Here is an 18,890-nt window from a genome sequence, read left to right as displayed (position 1 = left end):
TCCAACATACATTCAACAAGTATAACACATAAGTTGCGTAAAGAGGTATAAATTTAGTTTGTTCACGAGGATTATTATTGTTTGTGATTGCGATAACGTGCGAAATGATTAAAATGACATTTCGAAACGAATGAACGTTCAAGTATAAAATCACATATAAATTGAGATACATAAAAGAGAGGCTCAATAAAACATAGGAATATTTCGGGTAGAGAAACGTCGACAATTCCAAAGTGGGTCGAAAGTCCTTTCGATCTAGAGATATTGTGCTTTGGCCTATAAGTAAGATACTCTCGTCGAGAAGCGATTAACGGTATCTTACCCTTCCGGTTACTACACATCTCTAAATGATTGGAACATTCGGGACTTTGGCGAGAATAAAAATCAAGGAATGGGACTTAATCGACAAGATGCGGGTTTCACCCCTAACTTGACGATTTCGTACCCTAAATGTGGTTGGTACTTGTCGGCCAAAATAAAATTTTGACACTTTGACAAGGGTCCACTAGAGTTGAAATGGAAATTACCATTAAGTTGTGGATGTCACTCCTAGCTTAATGGTGAAATTTCGTGCAAAAATAGATTAAAGGTAGAGTGAGAGTCGTTTACCAAATTGTGGGTTTCACGCCTATTTTGGTAAAGTTGTCTCGTTGATGTTACAAGAGTATAAAATAGCATAAGTGTATTCGTGTTAGCCTTAGGAAAGGCGCGTAAGTTTAATAACAAGAAGTGTAGCTAGGAAGCATGCATGGTAGAGTACAAAAGTTTTAAACAACAAATAAGAGACAAAGTTCCTAAAACTATAGACTAGGGCAAAAGCATAGCAATTTTCCTAATTCCCTATAGTTATGGCTCTGATACCAATCTGTCACACCCCAACCAATGGCGGAAACATCGGGATGAGACGAAGTGTGAAGATTGCTCGAGACATCATAACGCTATTTGTGACAATAATTTAATAATCCAAATTTCATTTCCAAACTTCAAGTAGTCATCAATACAAGATCCAAATAACAACAAGTTTAATCAAAATAACTAACCAACATAACCAAAATTCGATACAACATATTAAACCTAACGTCTAAAGTGTGTATCTAGGCATCGTGCTACCTCTTTCATTTCATCATCATCAACCTGTAACATGTTTAAAATACAATTCAATGCAAAAGCAAAGGCGAGTATACAAGTTTGGTACATACATAGCATAAGATAAAAGTGTGAAAAATCCCTCATAGCAAGCATGCGATTCAAGATAAACATTAAATATGGCATGTGTCTAACATATCAAACCAAGAAAACGCAACTTGCTCATGACATAACCAAAGTTTCAGTAGAGGCGGGTCGTTAATCCTATAGCGCTACATATGTCAAGGTTTGGCTCGTACGAAGTTAATGATAAGTTCTACACATAAGAATCACCCAAATTTAAAGTATCAAGCCATCACATATACAAGCATGTTATAGGAATGTTCATGTGTTTAGACAAAAGTTCATGTGTAAGTTCAATAGGTAAACATGTTACACCCCAAAGTGATAAAAGTAAAAAGGGGGAAATACGAGTATACTCACGGTTTACAAGTCGTGACTTGAAGTTCCGAGAGCAAGTTGGTGGATGAATTAGTTCGGAGCACCTTGTCCTTCTACACAAGGAAACGTAGGTGTGTGAGTTTGGCGTATAACGGAAGATTATAGATTCGGAGTTTTTTTTTTTAAATATATAGAAAGTAACATAGGTGAAAATAATCATCTTGTACACATGACTCTTGTTCTTGACACTATTGAAACTCAAAAGAGTTGGTATGATTTCATGGATTCTAAGATCCATTAGAGTCGTAACAAGGCCATGGTCATAGATGATGTAACGTCCACTTAACAAATAACTATTAAGTCATCATCAAGTCTTGGTTACTTAGATGTATACATATAGAATAACTTAGATATTATATAGTTTTACAAGTCTTAAGATTCAAGCATGAGGTAGGAGATTAATGTCTCCATTTAGGTACCTCTTTGTGTCATAGAATACATACATGAGGTAGGAAGAACAAGCTTCCATTTAGGCACCTCTATTGTTCACCACTACACTTGTTGTTATAAACAACAAGGAGGGTCATGAACATACAAGTATCAAGGTATTAACAACAACTAATCTATAGTAAAACATCAAGTAATGAGTGGATTCTTATGAAGGATAGCCCAAGCTAATCCAACCATCACACATTCAACAAGTTTCACACTTGAACATTACTTGTGGGTAAAACCCTAATTAAAACAGAAAGTTTATGAGGTTTTAACCTCTGATTTAGATGTCTCAACCATGTTTTTAAGCTTAACCAACCATAAGAGGGGTTGTAAGCATTAGGACATTGGTTTGAGATGTGTTTCACACAAGTTAGATGAAGTTTGCATAAGTTTGAAACAAAACAAAAAGTTTTTGGTCAATTTCGGAGCAATTCCAGGTCTGATTTCTCCAAGGAGAAGTCAAGGAATCAAACTACATGATTAACCAAGCAAGTAGGAAAAAGAATCAAGCAATTTCGTTAAGAAATGAGCAAGTTATACCACTTTTAGTGTAGGTGTATCAATCTGCCCGAAAATGCAGCTTTGTGCTTGAATTTGGGAGTGTTTTGGTGAAGTTTGAGAGTGGTGAAAGTGTCCAAGTGCTTGGGGGAGCTTGGGTACTTATAGGGGAGTGATTAGGGTTGATTAGAGGTGATTACAAGAGCCAAAACTCGGTTTAAACTCAAGAATCCCGCCCAAAAACGAAGCTGGTCGCGACCTTTCAAGAGTTTGCTGAACATGGACCTCACGCGGCCCGCCTGGGATATCCAGGTAAGTTCACGCGGGGCGTGAGCCTCTTGTGGTTCTGAATAAGTTTCATTTTTTTACAATTTGGCCCCTAGAGTTGTGTAATTGATGCATTTAAGGGGTTTTAAGGGCCATTCTTGTTACAAAAGCATAGATTAGGTTATGATTAAGTATGAGGAGTATAAACCAAAAATAATAAAGCGTAATAGTATCAAATCAAGTGTCGTTCTTGTTCAAAACACGTTCAAGGTATAAGTTTAGTTAAATTACAAGTTTCGCACATAGTTTCCAAGAATAACGATTAAACATTGATTGATTCACCAAATCGAACATACGAGCATACATAGAGCGTGTATAACATAAACGTAACAAAATACAAGCTTCATTAATGATCCAAGTCTCGATTTGATTAAGATTTCAAGGAAAGGTAATGATTACAAGAATACAAAGTTTCCGAAAATAGACATACGAACAAAACTTTCTATAAATGGAAAGTACAAAAGAGCCGGGCGTTACAATCTTAAACAAAGCCGAGAATATCAATGGGATATCAAGGACATCGCTCCCGGTATTATAATGCATCTTTTGCATATTGTCCAGTAATGAGTCGACTAACAAACTAGTGATATTTTTATCATCCAAATACCTAAACCACTAGTCTAATAAACTAGTTAAGTAACTTTTTTTTGGTCGGAAATTTGTCGCCAATTTAGTCGGATACTTGTCGGAAATATTTTCCTACAAGGCTTTTTCCGACAAACATATTTCTGTCGGAAATTGGTTGGAAACGCCGTTTTCCGACAAAAACCTTGGTCGGAAACAAGACAGTTTTTTAGTAGTGTTCATACTGTGCGCTTCCGCCTATAAACGGGTGTGACATTTTGACCTTTCTCTAATATGTAACGAACACTTACCCTAGGGCTATTGTTAGTTCTTTTGGTTATGCAATTATGTTTTATGTTTTGAATACTGTGACACGTCGGTGTTACAAAGTAAAAGTTAAAGAGAGAATTTAAGGCTCATTGATATATTCAACCAATATAATTTTTGTATCTTATGCGAGTCTATTTTAAACCATCATTACACGCATGTATATAGTGGATCAATAAGCATATATTCCCACTCTCTTGCATGGTGGACAGTCCCAATTGGTGTTGCAAGTTAGAATTTATTTCAAAATTTTCAACTGCAAATTGACATTCGACAACTATTTTTCAATAGAGACCATTGTATAAAGGTAGTTTTCAATATATCCAGTTGTGATAATAGACATGCTTAGGACCCCAAATCATCAGGTTGCTGGAATGAAACTGACCTATGGAAGCTTGGCTCACTCATTGATGATTCAGGCCGGTTTACAAATTACAAATGTTGGAAATTTTAGTGAAAATGAGTTTTTCACTAAATATTTTGGACATCAATAATATTTATATATGTGTTGTATAAATAATTATTTATGGTTTGTGTTCAAACTTTGTCCAAATAGAGCTTAGATGAATGAGATATATGGGTCAAAATGAAAAACAGTAATCGAGATGGTATACTTAAGTTAGTTTGTTAAAAAAAGATTAATAGGATTTAAAATGTTATTTTGCTATTGGGTTTTAAACTTTCCATAATTTTTTGAGCCTAAGACCGCCCTAGAGAGGCTAAAGATATCGTTGAGTCAAAACTAAGTTGTGATGCCTAGTGGTGAAGCTTCAAAATTTCCACCAGAGGGTCAGAAGTCACCGGACCAAAAATTCTATATAAGTAATTTTTTTATAAAACCGGGGGTCGAAAACGTATATACCTAAAGAATTCTATACGAAACGTACATACATAACACTACTGAGTGAAAAGTTCGGGGGTCGGGCGCGCCCTCCAGCCCCTTGAAAGCTGCGCCTCTGGTACGTGATGCCCGTTTTATATTATCCACTCATAAATCATGAGATATCCGACTTTCATCAAGATCAACTCTTCACTCATTTAGATAATTTTTCGTTGGAGATTCTCAAAAAAAGAAAAAAAAAAGAAAAAAAAAAAAAAAAAAAACTCTTCACCTTTGATGTGCAGTTCTTTGTCCATAAAACCGCAATTTTCGGGTTTCTATAGACTTTCATGCTATCTTACGTAGCTTAATATAACTCGACGAGAGCCCATAAGATTTTTCTAAGATTAAACAAATTTAAAAACACACACACACCAAATGAAAGTGTTATTCTAGAGCATATCAAGTATCAACCCTTGTTCTTATCCATATGAATTATTTTTAAGCAAAAACATAAAACATTATATATAGCTTTGGTACGTAAAAGAAATTATATTTATAAGAGGGGCTGGCTAGCTAGTTGAGTAATAAATTTGCCATGTGAGGACGACTTGGGGTCAACAGGCAGCTTGATGAGCAACTTGACACACAAACTTATTTACTATACGACACAAATTAAATACTCCGTGCAGTACGTTGTAAGATTGACCATGGTTGCCAATTGCAATTCAAGTGCAGCATAAATATAGTCTTATCGGATACTATCATGTTCTAAAAACATCATATGGTCCAGCCTGCAAGCGCGGAAGACAACCATACAATTCTCTAAATTGCAGTTCTCTTAGTTGCCGGAGGAATGTCATTGTTGGAAAGGTCGCTGGAGGAAACACCAACGTGGGCGGTGGCATCGGTTTGTGCCGTTTTCATAATCATCTCAGTCCTCATTGAGCGTGGGATTCATTCACTTGGCAAGGTAAATTAACCATTACACATACTTGTTGAAATATGTTATACAAAATATTATATTCCAAAAACTGTGATTAAGGTTACAAAAGTTATACCTTTGTTAAAAATGGTGGATGAAAGACGGTTTGATCATGTTTCATGCTTGCAGTTTTTCCAGTCAAAGCAGAAGAAAGCAATGCTTGAAGCCTTGGAGAAAATCAAATCAGGTAACGTTAACTTTAGTCTATCAAATTAACTAGAAGATAATAAGTACTATATTAATGTGTAAATAAAAAAATAGCAATATATATATCTATACTAGCCATTTACCCGCGCGATGCAGCGGGAGTGGCGATTTACAATAGGATACTCATTTACCATTAGTTTATGAGTTGTCTCGTGATATATTGTATAGTACTTAAGTTAGTTTTCTTATTCGTGATATGTTGGCACTCATTTTTCTAGTGGATAACCCGCGCGATGCGGCAGCGACGATAACTTACAACGCCATAGTCGTTTTGTGTTAGTTTATTAATCCTTTTGTGATACATCGTATAGCATGTCTAGTATGAGTGTGGATTATCTATGCTATAGCCTTACAAACCTCAATTCAAGCATGCCACACACCAAAACTAAAACAAATCATAATTTCGATGAATTTGTTATGACTTAACCAAACCATTAGTCGGGGCGGTTTTTTATTTTTTGTCATATATTAGGATTGATTGATATAGTTGATGTTCATATTTCAACATACATTGTAGTTTAATATGAAATAAAACCGTATCTTATTACAATTACTTTTTTTTACTTTTTTAAATTCAATTGAATTTGGATTTAGTTTAAGTTTGGGTATGTTATATATTTAGCTAAATGGGTCAGTCTTAGATAAAAAAGGGACACATATACATGTTTATCTGCTAACTTTAATAAAAAGGATTTAAAAGGGTAGGTTATGTCAAATTACTAAACAGATTTAGGTTATTTCAATTTGCAACCCGATAGTCATTTGTTTAGTTTATCAATCATCTTGTGGCCTTCTGTATGGTACTTCTATTAGTTTCTGTGTTTGTAAAAACACTCTCATATCATATGTATGGTTAAGAAAATGATTAAATCTTATTCGTAAAAGAGTCACCCAAAACAGGATTTAGGAAAACTACTAATAAAGTGGTTTCACAAACTGACAACAAACCAAACCTCATCAAACGGATGGTTTATACAAAATACCCATAAAACAATATTAAAAAAGGGTGCAGCTGCTAATTACCCTAATATTGGATCTTTAACCAAAGAATCTCGAACCCAACCTCAGGCTTTCAAAACCGTAGCTTCAAGCTTTTAAAAAAAAACCCGACTTGGGCCTTCAATCCAATAGCAATGAAACACCATGCAATTAACTTGTGGCACAAAAAAAAAAAAACAATACGTGGGCCTTTTGTTGAACCGAGTGACCATCAGTCACCATCTTCAAATTAAAACACATTTTTTCTCAACATGGGCCACCTACTTAACATTGGGCTCACAACACTTGTCAGGTGGGCTCACAACACTACCTTCACGTAACGTAACAAGGACTTGCAATAAAGTAGAAGAAACAACATTGGCAACATACTTAACATTAAGACAAGTGGATCACACCAGCCCATAGCTTTCATATAAAAAGATCAAAATGCGAATTAAGTTTACATGTGGAGCCACAAGAGAGGTTCCGAACTGAATCCCAAGTTCCGACTGGAAGGAGCTCATTGGTGAGAGAGTCCTGCCATCAGATTATTAACTGATTTAAAAAGATGACACTATTAAACATGGTAATTGCTTAGCCTCACAGGCTCACAAGGATGCAATGTGCACTTATAACATGTATAAACTGTAAAGGCTGAAGATTTAAGCAGGGAGACTGTATTGAAGATTTTACGGTCTGACTAACAAAAAAAACATAACAGGATACTAAAACAAGAAAATAATATGTATTACCAAAACAATTCAATGTAATATGCATGCACCTACCCGGATGTTAAAATTACTGAAAGAACACCATCGGACATGTTCTTGAACACGAGAGCTGGGTTCATGCACCACAAACTGAAAGTACAGGGCCAGTCATCAACATCAAGTCCTGCATAAACGCTATTACTAAGACAAAAGTTATGAAACATAAATTTAGGTGTGACTGTGTGCTTTCCTCATTTATGCATATGTCAGTTTGATAGATTGTAAAATAATGGGACAATAAGACATCTAACTATTGAATATCGTTTTATTAAAATCATAACTTTGTGGAAATGCCAGAAAATACTTAAATTAATATTTGTGCGTCATCACAACCCCTATTATAATATTTCTATTAACAACTTACCAGCATCACCGTAGATATTATGACATTGTTATACAAGCTGACAGTCGCATATGTGTTTCCCGTCTTTAGAGAAAAAGCAGGTAAGCGAAGAGAACAGGTCTGTGTGATGAAAGCAAACAAAGATGCAATGAGATCACAAGTTTATTTTGACCCCAAAAAAAGACTAAAAGCAAACAAACATGAAAGTTATTTACCTTCTAATACCTTGCAGGGATGCCACTTGAATGAGGAACTTCTGGGTCTGCATCTGTAGCTATTTTAATTGCCTGAACTTCTGGGTCGAGCATCACCCCAGAAGCAGGCCCATGGCGGCTTCCGCCGCCATCCCACCACTTGATGTGACTCATAGCTGCTCAAAAAAGAGGACTTGCACCACCACCCGTAAAGGGAGCCGCTCGTTTTGAACCGTGTGCTTGCAAGCATCCGGTGACAATTTTCTGCAATCCATTAGTCTGCATACTCGTTTCTTTATGCTCTTTCCCATCCAGGGGTGTTCCTGTAAATATTTTGAATATAAAATCAGTTGTTTGATTAGGCAAACCCGACAAAAGAAATGAAAAAATGGGACTTAAACTGACCTTAAGATACATGTCGATTGTGTGATAAATCCCATCGTCTTGGTAAACCTGACACCATATCCCCAAGATCCGCAAACTTTAGCAACGAAGTATTCGGCTCCTTTGCGATTTCAGCAAGGTAACCATCGACAATCTTGGCAACGCTGACTTTCGCATCTGAGTCAACATGTTTAACTTCCGATAACTCAATTTCACCTACCCGGATGTTAAAATTTCTGAAAGAACACCATCAGACATGTTCTTGAACACGAGGGCTGGGTTCATGCACCACAAACTGAAAGTACAGGGCCAGTCATCAACATCAAGTCCTGCGTAAACGCTATTAATAAGACAAAAGGTATGAAACATAAATTTGGGTGTGACTATATGCTTTCTTCATGATTTTAAAAAACGCTTGAGGCGTGCGCCTCAAGGCGCGCCTTGAGACGAAACGGCTAAAAAACGAGTCTGAGGCGAAACGGCCAAAAAACCGATTACATCTGAACTCGTTTTCCCTTTTGACTTAATCGCGATTAACTCGTTTATACAAATCACTTAAAAGATCACATTTAATCCTACCCTAATAAGGAAATATATAATAAAAAAATCTCTAACAATTATCTCTATGTCTTCAACATGGTTTTCTTATATTCTTCTCTTGTTTTCAAGCTCTGTACCATACCTGCACAACAAAATGGATGGGTTGGGAAGTGTAAACACGATAAAGAGCGGCATAAAACTTATGGTTCCAGTAATCATTCCAATTCCATTTACAAAACATATTGCAGATTTAGAAGTGTAAACGTGATAAACAACAACTTAAAACGTGGCTACAAATGGGATCAAAAAATGGACATAAAACACCACAATGTGATCCAAAAGGGCATGCATGATCAGTTCCAGAAAAAAAAAACAAAAAAGGAAAACCAGGTAGCTTTGTTTATCATCAATTATACATGAAATAAACTTGTTTTGGAGAAAAAGTGATCAGTGCCTCTATGATTGTAAAAGAAAAAAAAGCTTTTAAGACATCCATAGGATATTTTACAGCAACCAATTTCAACCCGTTTGACTCTTTGACCCGAAAAATAACCTGAATCGACCCATTCACAATATTTGTCCAATTTACCAACTTAAGGAGAATTCAATTTATATAGCACATAGTTATTAAAGGCGCTAAGCGCACTCAAGGCGCATAGGCCTCGCCTGGGGCCTAGGCGTAAAACGCAAAAAAAAACAAGGGCCTTAGAAAAATAAAGCGCATAATGAAAAAAAATTTAAAAATATATTATGTATTAGAAAAAAAAATACTATTATTCAAATAAAATAAACAAAGTCTATCATGTAACACTTATCTCATCTAATTAGTACCAAAATATTAGTGTATTAGTGTAGAAAAGTAGTTTTTCCTTGAATAAAAGTAGAAATCTGGCTAGAATCTTGTCGGAATTTAGAGAATTTAGCCGGAAACTCTCCGGAATCTAAGAATCTCGCCGGAATGTGCGCCTGAACCATCACCTGGATAATTAAAGCGCAATTTCCTCGACTTAAAGCGCAACTGTCTCGCCTCGACTGAAAAATGGGCCTAGGCGCAAGAGGCGATGGCTTTTAACAACTATGATATAGCACATGTATAAAACATACAAATTGATTTAAAGTGGGATGCAACCATCCTGTTTGAATGGCTTTGACCGTAGCAATGGCTTCTAGACCTCCGGCTGCACCTAGGCAGTGTCCAATCATAGACTAAAACAAAAACAAGTTTTATCATTAACCGATGTTGTCAATATTAACATGTGAAGAATACAAATGACAGAAAAGATATCTCACCTTGGTTGAATTCATTTTGATCCCATCAGTGCTTTTGAACACCTTCTCTAAAGCATTTACCTCCGCCAGATCACCAACCAATGTTGACGTTGCGTGTGCATTTATGTAGTTAACCTATGTTTACATAATGTAACATAATTATATTTTATGTTTCAACAAAATTATTTTTATATATTATATTGAAAATATTACCTCCTCTGGTGACACACCAGCATCTTCAAGGCTGCTTTGAATACAAGAAGAAACACCAAGAACGTTCGGATCGTGGATCAGTCATATGATAAGCGTCACAATTAACCGTCACAAGTATTCGGCGATTATTGGTGCACCCCTTTTCATTGCATGTTCTAAACTCTCCATCACCTTCAAATAATATATATTCTTTATGTTCAATAATTTTTTTTCTTAAAAAAGTTTGGTGATCTCGTGCCATCTCACGATCAAGGGGTATTTGGATTTGTGGTTTTTAAGCAATGTTTTGAAAACCGGCACCTTCACCCATGACAAAACCATCTCTGTCTATATCCCATGGTCTAGAAGCCGTTTGTGGGTCATCATTTCTCTGAGAAAGGGCCCTGCACGCCACAAAACCACCCAAACCAATAGGAATAATGGCAGCTTCAGTGCCACCAGCAATCATCATGTCAGCTTCCCGTCTTCGAATATGATTTGCAGCAGCATAAAAGCAATAATTTAAGTAGCACACACGGTTGAAATCAAGTAATTTGGACCCATGAATCCAAGATCAATAGCGAGCAGAGCCGAACCCATGTTTGTTATGGCGCAAGGAATGAAAATGTGTGATTTTTTTGTACCCCTTTTCGATTAGATTCTGAACTCCGTCGGAAAACATAGTAAGACCTCCTATTCCTGTTCCAACAAGCACACCGGCACGCTCCTTATCGATCTGCATATATTTCTTTCAATGTTAGATCATACTGAAGGTTAAAATGGTCATTTTATACCCATTCAGATAACTTATCGAACAGTAATTTTGCATTCAGAACAGCAGTTCAAACAGAACCTTTGATTCATTCAGATTAATCTATACTTACCCCATTGCCAAGAATTTGCTATATTTTTATTCAAATCTATTTGCTATAATTATTAGTAACAAGATATCTTATATGCATTCATTATCCAGAAACTTCTAAATTTGTCAAAAAAAATATATATAATTTATGAGCATTGTAACTCTTGTGAGTTGTGAGGACTTAGATACATTCATAAACCCTAGAACAAAAAAGGCCTTCTAAAAGAAAAAAAATAAAACCCATGACCAATTCATGGGCATAAACCCTAGAACAAAAAAGGCCTTCATCTCCGCCGTCGGTAGTCACCACCACTGCTTCCATTCGTCTAAAAAACCAACATCGCCATGGTTAAACTTTAGATCTGACCAAAACTACCAACTATAAATCGGAATGAATATTACAGATACCTAATCTTACCTCGTCGTGGATTTGCACATGGTGTCTTCCACCGCAAGTCACCACAGTCGCGGATTTGTGGTTCCCAACCACTATTTTTGCTGTATGTTTTCGATTATTAACAAACCCCAAGTATAAAATCAATTATTAACAAACCCCTTCTAAACAATTATTAACAAACCCCAAAATTTCACAGATCTAAGTCAAATAACAAACAAAAATTGCCGATAAGGTTAAAAAGACGGTACCGAGAAGTCGAGTCGATCTTGTGTCACTATGCTGGAAAATACATCGCCGTCCGGTGAAAGAAAACCCTACAATTTCACATATCCGTGTCAAATAACAAGAACAAAATGCCGATAGGGTTAAAAAGAAGGTACCGAGAGAAATCGCCGGAGAGACAGGTGAAATCGCCATGAACGTAGAGAGAGAACAATGGAGGCGGATGTGAATGATATGCAGAAACCCTAAATCGCCACAGAGAGAGAGCAGAGGATGAGCGGCGGACAAAATGAGAGGATGAGAGAAACCCTAGTTGTGTACGCGTGTTTAGTTTGGGGAAAGGGTATAATTGGAAACTGAAGTTCAATGGTGCTTAAAAGACTTGTAAATAATGCTTTAGGGGTGTTTTAAAGAAATTTCAATGACCTTAAGAAGTCCTTTGGATATGTATATTATATATAGTATAGATATAGATATTCAAATTTCCTTTAAACACATTTTTTATTTATTTCTAAAATGTTTGGTAAAACTATTATATTAAAATATATTTTCGACACAAATAACCATCCTGTTAAAAATATGATTTAACTAGTAGGTTTTTTCCCACTCCCACATGGTGTCATGGGAAAACATATAGGAGTATTACAAACTGGGTTTAGTTTTTTTTTTTTTTTTTTTTTGAAACGTAAACTTCATTCACAACAAGCCGACCCAAACCGGGCCGACCCAAAACACTACAAACAAATTACATATTTACAAACGAGATCCACTCTTCCCAACTAACCCCTTTAAACTTGGATCTGTTAGAAAACCAAAGGAAACTAAGCACTTTAATCTCGCTCAAAATCCTATCTATCCTTACCGGGCTATTTGAGAAAACCAAATTATTCCTAGCACGCCAAAGGCTCCAACACGCAACGATGACTATACCGTACACCGCCTCCTTCTTCTTCGCTGAAAATGGGATGGATTTATGTATACCGAGGAGGTCGATGATCGAGAAAGCATAAATGAACGGAATCCTACACCACGAACTAATGTCGTTCCAAACCACTTGTAAGACCCAGCTTATAAAACCAGATTTATATACATAAAAACCTTGCATTAGATGTCAAAATATTGACATAACAAAAACTTTCATCATTTTAATCCATCTAGGCACCACAAACATGTACAATTTTTTACAAAAATCATAACCAAGTCATTAACTACAATTGTTTACATGGTTTTAAAAACAGAAAGTTATATGCGGAAGCGTTTGCTAGAGTGTTCGGTTCGAGTTGACAAGCTTGATCTTCATCCTTCACTTGGGTACCTGAAAGCTATCATGTTTAACAAGCATTAGTAGTATTAACCATGGTAATTCACGAAATTTCATTAGATTCAAAAACTTATTCAAAATAAGAAACAAATTTCATCAAACAGAGCTTCACCGTAATTTACGGCGCCACCGTAAATTACGGTGGCTCCTGAACATTTGGGGGTCTACCGTAACACAGTAGAGATCCACCGTAACAGAGTTGCAGGTCACCGTAAATTACGGTACCACCGTAATTTACGGTAGACGCTGCACATAACTCCCTTGATAAAAATGCAGGATTTTGCTGGTTCTTTATGATACAAGACAGCATACTTACACATAATTCATTAGACGGCTGGGCTAGTTCTTCATGTTTGTATTTCGGTCATCACAATACTCAATTATAACTTAATTGGGCATGTAACGGGAGTTAACATTCACTCTAGATTGCAAGATTTCTATTAAATCTTTCGTACTACAATCATGCATTCTAACCAAAGCGTAGCATCTATAATAAGAACAAGGTTTAAAAGTTTATCTATGGTATTCGCTACACGGCCTACGCTTCAAATGATATTCGCACAATACATTAAGTCATGCTTCGTGTTTATTTCCAGAACTTATTTGACCCGTTTAGGTGCTGAAATTAGACACCTTACGGATGCTCAATTTTCATGTTTATAACTTGTTTAAGGCAATAGCCGATTTCATAATATAATGGAAATTCTTGATACTCATGCTTTCCTTTCTTTCAAGCAACGCATAAGGCTAATAATAATTATAATGTGATGAAACGGTAAAATTTCATACCTTTTAGAGCACGTCTTTTCCTCGTGAACTCCCCCCGGCTTGTCCGCTAGATGAACCCGACTCCTTGCCTAGAAAATTCAATTTTTATAACATGTTTAGAACTCCTTTTTATGACCATAATCACATAATTATGGGCCATTATCAAATCTGCGTTTTTATCCAAAATTCACATTTGAATCCCCACTTAGGCATTTCTACAAACACCTAGCGGGTCGAATTTTTCCACCTTCATAAACAAGTTCATGACTTTATGATTTGCCATCAAATTTCACTATAATAGCATATTTTGCATACATTTAGTATCAATATCACTGGAATTACTTCTTATAATGAAATTTATACTAGGATTACACTCAAAATCCTAATATTCATCATCAACATACAAAACCCATAACTTAACATCTATGGATTCATGGAATTTTCCTGAATTAGGGCATGATTTCACATATAGTTGTCTAGGTTTTAATCCTAGACACTATATCATCTTTAATCTAACTAATTACTATCATGCATCAACAAAATTTCGGATTTGCTAGATTCATGAGAATTTCAAGTAGTGAATTCTCACAAAATTTTACTTACCTCTTAATCCTCTTGCGATGAGGAACACGATTCTAAGCTCGGATTTCGTTTTGGTTAGGATTTGAGCCCTCAATTTGCAAGAAATTGTGATGTTAGGGTTTTGGAACAATGGGGGTCGCCCCTTTCTCTGCTTCTGTTGACCAGACCACCAATTTGGTGTGTTTGGCTTAGTTTTGTCACAATTAGTAATACAACTTTGGGTTTTGACAAGTTTAGTCCCTTTACTATGATTTTTCTTTAATTTTAATTATTTAACCATAACATGCATTAATTCAAGACTTGGAATTTAACTAGGTTAAATTCCTAGTTGGTAAACTCTTGTTTATCTATTCTTTGAACTTTATAATATACGGGTTTATGTTTTTGGGGTGTTACAAGTCCACCCCCCTTAAAAAGGGTTTCGTCCCCGAAACCGAATTACGTACCAAATAATGTAGGGTAGAGACGCCGCATCTCATCTTCGGGTTCCCAAGTAGTGTCTGACCCCTTTCTGTGGTCCCACTTAACCTTGACTTGATTTATCACTTTGTTCCTCAAGCTTTTCTCTTTACGATCTAAAACCGCAATCGGTTTCACTGCATAGTTGAGACTGTTATCCACCTCTATATCATCGTAGTGGACATGAGCGGTCTCGTCGGCCAAACATTTCCGGAGATGTGATACGTGAAATGTGTTATGAATCCCACTCAATTCTTCGGGTAATTCAAGTCGATAAGCTACCTTACCAACTCGTTCAATGATTCTAAATGGCCCAATGAATCTCGGGCTTAACTTTCCCCTTTTTCTGAATCTAATAATACCCTTCCATGGGGAAACCTTTAGCATGACCATATCGCCAACCTGAAACTCGATTGGCCTATTTCTTTTGTCTGCGTATGCCTTTTGTCGGTCTTGAGCCGCTTTCAAATGTGTCCGAACTATGTCAATTTTCGCATTTGTAGCTCGGATTACATCAGTTGGTGCTAGCCCTCGCGGGCCCACCTCTCCCCAACATACCGGAGTCCGACACTTTCTGCCATATAATAGCTCATACGGGGCCATTTTAATGCTCGCGTGATAGCTATTATTATATGCGAATTCGACCAAGGGTAAATGGACATCCCAACTACCCCCAAAGTCAATAATGCAAGCCCGTAGCATATCACCCAATGTTTGTATTGTTCTTTCGCTCTGCCCATCCGTTTGTGGATGATAAGCAGTGCTAAGGAACAATTTGGTTCCCATCTGTTCTTGGAATTCACGCCAGAATTTCGAGGTAAACCGAGTATCTCTGTCTGATACAATGGATATCGGTACCCCATGCCTTGCTATGATTTCATTGGTGTATACCTCCGACATTTTCTCAGATGTATAGGTTTCACGAATCGGAATAAAGTGGGCGCTTTTAGTTAACCTATCCACGACCACCCAAATAGCGTCAAAACCACGACTTGTTTTAGGTAGTTTAGTCAATAGGTCCATCGTGATTTGCTCCCATTTCCAAACCGGAATTTCTAACGGTTGGAGTTTACCATACGGCTTTTGGTGTTCCGCCTTGACTTGTAGGCATGTCAAGCATTTTTCCACGTATTTCACAGTGTCTCGCTTCATTCCGGGCCACCAATAGTTCTGCTTCAAGTCATGATACATTTTGGTCGCCCCCGGGTGAATGGAATAACGGGATTTATGAGCTTCATCAAGTAGAAGCTTCTTAACACCACATGTGTTGGGAACCCAGATTCTATTAAAACGAGTTCTTAGGCCGTGACTGCCCACTTCAAGGTCTTTAACTTGACCAATAATTCTTTCCTTTTTCCAGTTTTCCGCCTTTACAGCTTCATCTTGTGCTTCTCGAATTCGTTCTAGTAAACTTGAAGTCACAACCAGTTGCATTGATCGTACCCGTATCGGGGCATAATCCGTTTTGCGACTCAGCGCATCGGCAACTACATTGGCCTTACCGGGGTGGTAATGTATTTCGCAGTCATAGTCCTTGACGGTTTCTAACCACCGCCTTTGCCGCATGTTTAATTCCTTCTGGTCGAAGAAATATTTCAAGCTTTTATGGTCGGTAAAGATTGTAAACTTTACTCCGTACAAGTAATGTCTCCATATCTTTAAGGCAAACACCACTGCCGCCAATTCTAAGTCGTGAACCGGATATTTATTTTCATGAATCTTCAATTGTCTCGAGGCGTAGGCGATAACCTTGCCTCGTTGCATTAACACGCATCCGAGCCCCAATTGAGAAGCGTCCGAGTAAACCACCATGTCTTCAGTCCCTTCCGGTAAGGTCAGTACCGGAGCGTGGGTCAACTTTTCCTTGAGTGTTTGGAAAGCTTCCTCTTGCTTAATGCCCCACACAAACTTTTCCTCCTTACGAGTTAATTTGGTCAAGGGTAAGGCAATTTTGGAGAAATCCTGTATGAATCTCCGATAATATCCCGCAAGCCCTAAAAAGCTTCGGATTTCCGAGGGATTTCTTGGAGGGCTCCATTTTGTCACAGCTTCTATCTTTGACGGATCTACTAGTACTCCATCAGCACTAATAAGATGCCCAAGAAACTGTACTTCCCGTAACCAGAAAGCACACTTCGTGAATTTTGCATACAGCTTCTCTTAGGCCTGTAAACGAACCGAACGAACACGAACATAGGCATGTTCATGTTCGTTCATTTAACTTTAACCAAACACGAACACGAACATATAATCGAACACATTTTATTTGTTCGTGTTCGTTCATTAAGAAATCGGGCATGTTCGTGTTCGTTTGTGTTTGTTCGTTTATAGCCTAAACGAACAGTTCACGAACATAAATGAACACAAACGAACATAAAAAAAATTAACTGAACGTATTTGAATAAACATAAATTGACATGATTGAAGAAACAAGTCTAATATATTACATTTCATCTGAAAACACATCTAAATAAGGGTTCATAGATATACTAATTAGTTATATTTATATAAGTAGTTAGAAAACCTAATATTTATATAAATATAACTATTCAAGTATATATACTAAAATTTAAACGAACATAAATAAACGAACGTTCACGAACATAAAAAAATGTTCACGAACATAAATGAACGAACACAAGGTGTGTTCATGTTCGTTCATTTAATTAAACGAACAAATTTTTTTGTTCATGTTCGTTTGTTTATTAAATAAACGAACATAAACGAACTTCCCGCCGAACAAGTTCATGAACAGTTCATGAACGTTCGGTTTGTTTACAGGCCTAGCTTCTCTCGTCTAAGTGTGTCTAATATTTCCCGCAAATGACACACGTGCTCGGCTTCACTCTTTGAATATACCAGAATGTCGTCGATAAATACAATTACCGACTTATCTAGCATGGGTTTGCAAACCCGGTTCATGAGGTCCATGAAAGCCGCGGGCGCATTGGTCAATCCGAAAGGCATTACGAGGAATTCATAATGCTCGTACCTCGTACGGAAAGCCGTTTTGGGTACGTCCTCCTCCTTGACTTTCAATTGGTGATAACCGGATCGGAGATCAATTTTGGAAAACCAACTTGCTCCTTGCAGTACGTCCTCCTCCTTGCTCCCGGTAATCGATACACATGCGCATACTGCCATCTTTCTTTTTCACGAATAAGACTGGTGCGCCCCACGGAGACACACTCGGTCGGATAAATCCCTTGTCAAGAAATTCCTGAATTTGGGACATCAATTCTTGTAACTCCGACGGTGCAAGTCGGTATGGCGCCTTGGCCACGGGTTTCGCGCCCGGAATCAACTCGATTCCGAACTCTACCTCCCGTTCTGGCGGTATCCCCGGTAGTTCTTCCAGAAACACGTCTTCATAATCTCGCACGACTGGTACATCCCCAATTTTGAGGAGTTCCTTTTCCGTTTCGCTCGCATATACCATAAAGGCCTTGCATCCATGTTTCATGAGTTTGCGAGCTTCTAGCATTGAGCATATCACCGGGTTACCTCCCTTTTCTCCATATATTGTAACTTGCTTTCCGCTAGGAGACGTTAGTTTTATTTCCTTTCGGAAACAAACCACCTTTGCGTGGTAACGGGATAGCCAATCCATTCCCACTACCACTTGAAATTCTCCCATCGACATCGGGATCAAGTCTATTGCATATTCCTCGTCATCAATATTCATCGTGCAATTTTTACATACATCACAGACAATAAAGCTTTTATTATTGCCTATCTCTACCTCTAAAGGCATAGGTAATTTTGTTAGAACAAATGAAGGGTGTCGAATAAACCCATATGAAACAAATGATTTATTCGCACCAGTATCAAATAACACACGTGCGGGAATTGAATTTAT

At 37.3% G+C, this 18,890-nt stretch overlaps 1 protein-coding gene, 1 long non-coding RNA gene and 1 pseudogene across 8 annotated transcripts in view; 1 reads left to right on the top strand and 2 right to left on the bottom strand.

The window, feature by feature from the left end:
* Window positions 1-5,135: 5,135 nt before the first annotated feature.
* The window catches only part of LOC110907982 (protein MLO), a 46,915-nt gene continuing 33,160 nt past the window's right edge, over window positions 5,136-18,890 (top strand). The window contains exons 1-2 of one of the 4 annotated variants that reach the window (XR_004878605.1): window positions 5,136-5,531; window positions 5,673-5,730. Coding sequence is in view for 1 of the 4 variants with exons in the window: in XM_022152892.2 (XP_022008584.1) it covers window positions 5,415-5,531; window positions 5,673-5,730 (175 nt within the window). In the remaining 3 variants the exon portion in view is untranslated. The remainder of the gene's footprint in view (window positions 5,532-5,672; window positions 5,731-18,890) is intronic. The other 3 variants (XM_022152892.2, XM_035982729.1, XM_035982730.1) reach the window with 3 other exon arrangements.
* On the bottom strand, window positions 6,650-9,887 carry LOC110907983. 4 transcript variants are annotated; one of them, XR_004878607.1, is made up of 6 exons: window positions 8,999-9,887; window positions 8,441-8,748; window positions 8,057-8,358; window positions 7,863-7,961; window positions 7,514-7,622; window positions 6,650-7,265 (listed from the first exon to the last, which is right to left on the bottom strand). It is a non-coding gene; the product is annotated as an uncharacterized LOC110907983 (long non-coding RNA). The 4 variants fall into 4 exon arrangements; XR_004878608.1 differs by having other exon boundaries at window positions 8,441-8,714; XR_004878606.1 differs by having other exon boundaries at window positions 9,035-9,887.
* LOC118479388 lies at window positions 10,287-12,239 on the bottom strand (annotated as a pseudogene).

This window comes from Helianthus annuus, chromosome 14, assembly GCF_002127325.2.
Source record: "Helianthus annuus cultivar XRQ/B chromosome 14, HanXRQr2.0-SUNRISE, whole genome shotgun sequence".
Lineage (NCBI taxonomy): Eukaryota > Viridiplantae > Streptophyta > Magnoliopsida > Asterales > Asteraceae > Helianthus > Helianthus annuus.
Note: the sequence above shows the minus strand (reverse complement) of the source record. Positions and strands in the feature narration are given on the sequence as shown.